Source organism: Schistocerca americana, chromosome 7 (assembly GCF_021461395.2).
Source record: "Schistocerca americana isolate TAMUIC-IGC-003095 chromosome 7, iqSchAmer2.1, whole genome shotgun sequence".
Taxonomy (NCBI): Eukaryota; Metazoa; Arthropoda; class Insecta; order Orthoptera; family Acrididae; genus Schistocerca; species Schistocerca americana.
In genome coordinates this window covers 393,303,013-393,309,306 of record NC_060125.1, presented here as the reverse complement: position 1 = coordinate 393,309,306, position 6,294 = coordinate 393,303,013, and the positions used below count along the sequence as shown (strand labels likewise).

General features: G+C 39.8%; 2 protein-coding genes across 2 annotated transcripts; both read right to left on the bottom strand.

Annotated features, from left to right (window-relative positions):
* Positions 1–1,401: 1,401 nt before the first annotated feature.
* On the bottom strand, positions 1,402–1,884 carry LOC124622971. Its single transcript, XM_047148758.1, has one exon. The coding sequence runs from the start codon at positions 1,882–1,884 to the stop codon at positions 1,402–1,404; it is 483 nt and encodes a 160-aa protein (XP_047004714.1).
* Positions 1,885–2,365: 481 nt separating this feature from the next.
* Positions 2,366–2,995, bottom strand: LOC124622970. The gene has a single exon (XM_047148757.1). The coding sequence runs from the start codon at positions 2,993–2,995 to the stop codon at positions 2,366–2,368; it is 630 nt and encodes a 209-aa protein (XP_047004713.1).
* Between the last annotated feature and the right edge of the window lie 3,299 nt (positions 2,996–6,294).

The window sequence follows — 6,294 nt, the reverse complement described above, 5'->3', positions numbered from 1 at the left end:
AACATATTTTAGCCTTCCGTAATTATGTGAACGTATTTTTATTCATTTGATAGCTCCCGGGCACAGAAATCCGTTTTGTTTTCATTTGATGTGAGAGTAATAAATGAAGAGGAAACTGCAAAATCACTAAACATAAACACAGGTTGGTTGGTTGGTTTGTGGGATTAAAGGGACCAGACTGCGATGGTCATCGGTCCCATAAATACAGGTCACATGAAGACTACCCACCTCCACACCATAACTCAGACTGCTCTGTGCATCAGCCCTGATTTACGATATTTCCGAACCGGGACAATACTAGATAGTGGCGCCCAGCCACACATTCGTAGCCAGAAGTGGGAGAAGGTACTACCCATACGCGACTCAACTGCGCATGCACAAGAGCCCGCCCGCAACTGCTCAAACGAATCTAATGTCAGCAGCTGTCACGTCACGCTCATCAGAGGCAATTTGTCGTTATGAATTGTTGCATAGTCTTTCTAAAGCCTTTGACACACTTTGCTGTTGGCAGACGCTTGTATGACCACTATGTTTTGTTGTTGTATATGGCGGATTTCCTTTGCGACTTAAGTTTTATTTTCGTTTTTTCTTCGTCTTGTTAATGTTCTGTTGCTGCAGTATTATCCTGCAGACGCAGGATACAGTAATATCCTTTGTTGGAGTATTGGTTCTTACCAATCAAAATCTCAAAAATTTAACTGGAAACTAAAACAATGAAACATTCCCGGAATTCTAAACAATTCCCGGGTTTTTCCCTGTTTTCTCCCAGATAAAAAAATTCCTGGGTTTTTCCCGGATGTCCCGGGTCGTATACACCCTGAACAACCAAAATGATCTTCTTTCTTCTTCTTCTTCTTCTTCTTCTTCTTCTTCTTCTTTATCATCGACTTGTCCCACATCACATAGGGTTGGTGTTGCTCTTCTAGATCCTTCGCCTCCAAAGTACTCTATCCATTGCCTCTTCCTTCTTCCCTCCTTTCTCCCTTAGGTCCCCAGATATCTTATCCTTCCACTTCATCTTCAGTCTTCCTCTCCTTCTCACTCCTTCAATCTCTATATCTTCAACTCTGTTTCCGATATACTGTTCCCCTTTTCTCTGTAAGTGTCCGTACCACCTTAGTCTGCTCTCTTGTATCTTTTACCCCATGGGTCCCACTTTCACAGCTCCTCTAACAAATTCATTTCTAATCCTGTCCTTCCTTGTTACCCCACACATCCACTTCAGCATCCTCATTTCCGCCGCTTCCTTTCCTGGGCTACTGTGATTGGCCATGACTCTGCCCCGTATATCTTAGCAGGCCTTACCACTGACTTTTACACTTTCCCTTTCAACCCAATGCTTACCTTCTTGTCACACAACGCCCCACTCATTTTCCCCCAGTTGTTCCAGCCGCAATTTATTCAGTGTTGTATCTCACTTTCCAGTCCTCCGTCCCTCTGTATGTACAACCCCAGGTATTTAAATTTGCAGACCGATTTCAGCTCATCACCCTGGATCTTCCAAGACCTCATCTGCACATCCTTCAGTGCTAAATATTGTGACTTTGTCCTGCTAATTTTCATCCCTCTTTCTTCTAGTGCCTTCCTCCACTCCTCCAGCTTTTCCTCAAATCTATCAATGCTCTGCTCACAAAGAACCACATCATCCGCAAACTTCGTATTCCACGGCACTTCCTTCTTCACATCTTTCACCAGCACATCCATAATCAGGTCAAAGAGGTAGGAACTACGTGCAGACCCTTGATGTAACCCTACTTTTACTGGAAACTCCTTTGTCATGCCCACACTACTTCTCACCTGCGTTGTGTCATTGCTCCTCTGTACATTTCCTTCACTAACCTCACATACTTCTCTGGCACGCACTGCCCTCTCGTGCTTCTCCATATTTCGTCCCTTGGGACTCTGTCATATGCTTTCTCCAAATCAATGAAAGCCATATGTAGATCGGCTTACAGCTCCCCGTGTCTCTCCACTATCCGCCTTAAATCACGTATTGCATTAGTCGTTCCTCTTCCAGGCATGAACCCAAACTGTTCTTGACACACCACAGTCTCCTTGCGTAATCTTACTTCTATAACTCTTTCCCAAATTTTCCTTGTGTGTGTCATCAGTTTAATACCTCTATAGTTACTGCAGTCCTGCACATCACCTTTCCCTTAAATATTGGGATTAGTGCACTAGTTCTACACTCGTCTGGCATCTCCTCCTGTTGCCAAATCTTCTTCATTAAATCCCAACAGAGCTCAATTCCCTTTTTTACCGAGGCACTTCCATGCCACAACGGGGATCTGGTCTTGGCCAACTGCCTTCCCATCTTTCATCTTTTCAACTGCCCGTTCGACTTCATCCCTACTTATATCCATCGTTAATCCTTCGTTTGCCCTCCTTCCTCAGTTTTCACTTTTACATTTTCTTCATTCAGCAATTTCTCAAAATAATTCAACCACGTTTGGATTATTTTTCCATGGTCATGCAGAATTATTCCTGTTTCATCTTTCATTTGTTTTATTGCTGTTAGATCCTTAGAAGCTTTACCTCTTGATTTGCCTATCCATATCAATTGTCTCATACCCTGATTTTTCTGCAGTTGTTCGTATGCCTCCCATACTGATTCAGCTTTAGCTTTAGCCACGGCTCGTCTTGCCTCCTTCTTTGCACTTTTGTATGCTTGCCCATCCTCAGCACTTCCAGACATATCCCACTTCCTCTTAGCGTCTTTCTTTTCCTTCACAACCTTCTGCACCTCTTCATTCCACCACCATACATCCTTATCTTTTGGCATCCCTCTCCCAGATGTTAATCCAAACACTTCGTCCCTAGTCTTCCTTATAACAGCACTATTTATTTTCCACCACTCCTGCACACTCTCTGTCAATTTTACCTTTCCCAGTACTTTTTCACTAAACTCCTCTCTCAAATTTTTGTCCTTTAATCTCCACCACTTAATTTTCCTTTCACACTGATTTATACGCCTCTGTCTTTCACATACTTTCATCTCACAATCCGCTACAATCAACTGAAGTTGTGTTGCTATTCCTTCACCGTATATGACCTTAGTATTTTGCACCTCCCACTATTTTTCCTTCTACATAATACGTAATCAATTTGGCTTTTATTTTCGCCACTCCTTTATGTTATTAGTTTTTCTCTTTTTCTTTGGAAGTAGGTATTCATAATCACTAGATCAAAAGCCACTGCAAACTCCACTATATTTATTCCTTCCTCATTTCTCTTGCCATACCCGCATCCTCCATGCCACCTCTCTTCCCCACCTTTCCTTCCACCAACATGACCATTTAGATCCCCTCTGACAACCAAAATGATCTCTTGAACAATAAAGTCATGTGAAATTAAGTCTAAATGAGATTTTGAGATTTTCATGTAAATGTTACAAGCCAATCAATAAATGTATTAAAAATAACAAAAAATTAGCAACAAAATTGGTTATATTTATGGGACGGAAAAAAATAAACCAAGTGGGAAGAATCCATCTAGTTATGTCACACACTGCTTTTTGACTACTGCAAAATTTGGGACTTTATTGCAAATGTATCAGCATTTGTTCACTATGATTTTAATCATTTCATCCATGAGTGACATTTCTTTGGGTCTTATACCAATACTTTGGGTTCTCCTATAGCTACCATTATTCTACATACATTTGAACTGCCCATTAAGTAGTTAACAGTACTTATCATTTTGATGTCCATTCCATCACACTTTACTCTTCCATATCCTCTTGACATTCTCCAATGCCTTTCTCAGTGCACAGATTGCACAAACTGTAACGAGTTATGCACCTCACATATTCCTTTTTAAACATAGGACTGCTGTTGGCCCTCATTGTTTGTATGTATGTTGCCTCTTTGGGTTTTACACTGCTCATTTACTGTTTGTCTGGCTCTAAAATGTAGGCCAACAGACATATTCAAGTTTGCATTATTGAAGGCTTTTCTAATCTATGAATGCAGTAAATAATAGTTTTCTAATGTCCAGCATTTTGTCTGTATATGCATATGATGGTTAAATTTATTTTCTAATGAATACAGTAAATAATAGTTTTCTAATGTCCAGCATTTTGTCTGTTTATGCATATGATGGTTAAATTTAATCAAGTAAATGAGCAAAAAGCTGCTAATTTCTAAAAAAGCTGCTGCTTCTCTGGTTATACAAAGTCCCACAAACATATGCTCAGCAACACCAAGGAGAAAATACGAAACCACCATTACAAATCAAAAACAGCACTATATTTTCAAAATTTGGTACCTTTTGCTTATTATATGCACAAACACACACTGCTGCCTTATAACAATACTGCTTGACAAATGGTGGTAAAATTAAGGCACTACTGATAGTACTTGTCCCTGATGGAACAGATTCAGATGTCTGAGGTAAAACTATCCCAGTTTGAATACTGCCGCACTTTACTAAGCATGGTTCTACTCAAGGAAATTAGAAGTGTTAGTCTGCTGTATATTCAAACATCTTGAACAATAGAATAACAGTTCCATCTGATGCAATTCTCCAAGGAATAAAATCTAAGTTAATTTTTTTTTTAAGTTTCCCAAAAGCATCTTTACATTGAAATACAAGGAATTTAGTCTGAAAAAAACATATTTGATTTTATAGATTTAGAAAACACTTTGGATCAAGTTGGAAATAGGGCAATTAAACAAGAATGAAATTGTGTCAATGTCAGTGACATTTGCATATAATAAATAAACAATACATGAAAAAGAATACAATCCCAGTTGGCAGTACAATAGCTAAACTAAATAAATTGCTCGAAAAGTGTTCTGAAACCCCTTGACTAGCACAGTCTGTGTTTCCTTTTTCCTGTCAGAAACCTCTTACTCAATATTCTTCTGATCACAGGACATCTCTATATAGCCATGTAGTGCAGGAAAAGTAAACCTGCATTTTCAGTTCAATCCTAGTCAATTGGCTTTCCAGTCAGTAATAAAATGTGCCTTGGGTACACTGTTTGGTCTGTTGACATACCTAAAAGTTGATTTCAAGCTTAGATTGTGCACATATTAGCATTTTTTGGCACAAAGGATTGTCAACAAGTCATCTGCCTAATTACAGTGTGCCACAACAATGTCATTCAAACATTCAACCACTATTGTGAGAGACAGAGCATCGAAGATTGCCTTTTAAGAGCTTCCTGCTGTCAATGACAGCAGCAAATGAGCATTGCCATAAAGGTTAAACTACCAGCACAAAAAAAAGTTGTATAATTAATTTTTGCTTTTTAGCAGGCACATGTCTGCAAACCTGGTATACACAAAACTCTCCATGACACTGTACTGTAGCACATTGCAAGAGAAGTCAAAACAAAACGACAGAGCCTATCAATAAAGTCAATTGTTGGCGGTAATTCATTATCTGCATTTGAAGGGGAGTGACACCACAGCAATCCGTGCTGAGTGCATGGAAGTGCGTGACAACAATGTACATCATATGCCACAGTGGTTAGCTGGCATACACACTTCCACAGTGGGCAAACAAGTGTGAAGACAGAGAACAAAGTGCCAGAGTGCATATCTGTGAAATATTGGGCAACACAAATGAGGTGGAGGATCTGGTGCTCAAAGACCTGTGTACCATAATCAATGTTAAGGTGGAAAAATTAAAAATCAATCATGAATCAGTTTTCGTCTTACATAACATTTTGAACACAACGAAGGTCTCCACATGCTAGGTTTTGTGATTGCTCATACAACCAAAAAGCCTGCTGAACCAATGCAGCAGCCGAAATGTTGCAGCTGTGTCAAGCAATTCAGATGACTCCGTAAGTCACCTAATCACCAAGGATGAGTGCTGGATGCATTACTATGGCCCTGACACAAGGGAGTAAAGCAGGCAATGGAAATTTTTGGATTCATCTTTGCCAAAAAAGATGACTGAACCATCATTGAGATTTTGCTTGTAAGTAGCAAAACGTTGCAGGAGCATATTATTGACATCTGGCTTGGTTACACGCGGGTGTTAAGAGTCACAGAAAACTGCTCAAGGGAATGTTTCCATTCCATGACAATGCCCAGTCATTCTGCACAAGACAGTCAGACAATAAACGACTGTGTGGCAGACATTTTAAGAATGGCTATGAAGTGATTTTTGAGGTGGAACATTTCCTGAACAGCCAAAATTTTATGACAACCCCTGGTATCTGTAAACTTCGTGGGCTTCAGTTCCATGAGGTGGCGGGTGGGGTTAAGAAGGAATAAGCTTCATGAAACCACCAAAATTTAACTTCACTGTCAAATAAAGACAACACAATAACTAAAGGAA

Excerpts from the sequence above, each read along its gene's own strand:
- LOC124622971 (XM_047148758.1), bottom strand. The coding sequence starts at position 1,884 with ATGGAGAAGCACGAGAGGGCAGTGCGTGCCAGAGAAGTATGTGAGGTT.
- LOC124622970 (XM_047148757.1), bottom strand. The coding sequence starts at position 2,995 with ATGAAAGTATGTGAAAGACAGAGGCGTATAAATCAGTGTGAAAGGAAA.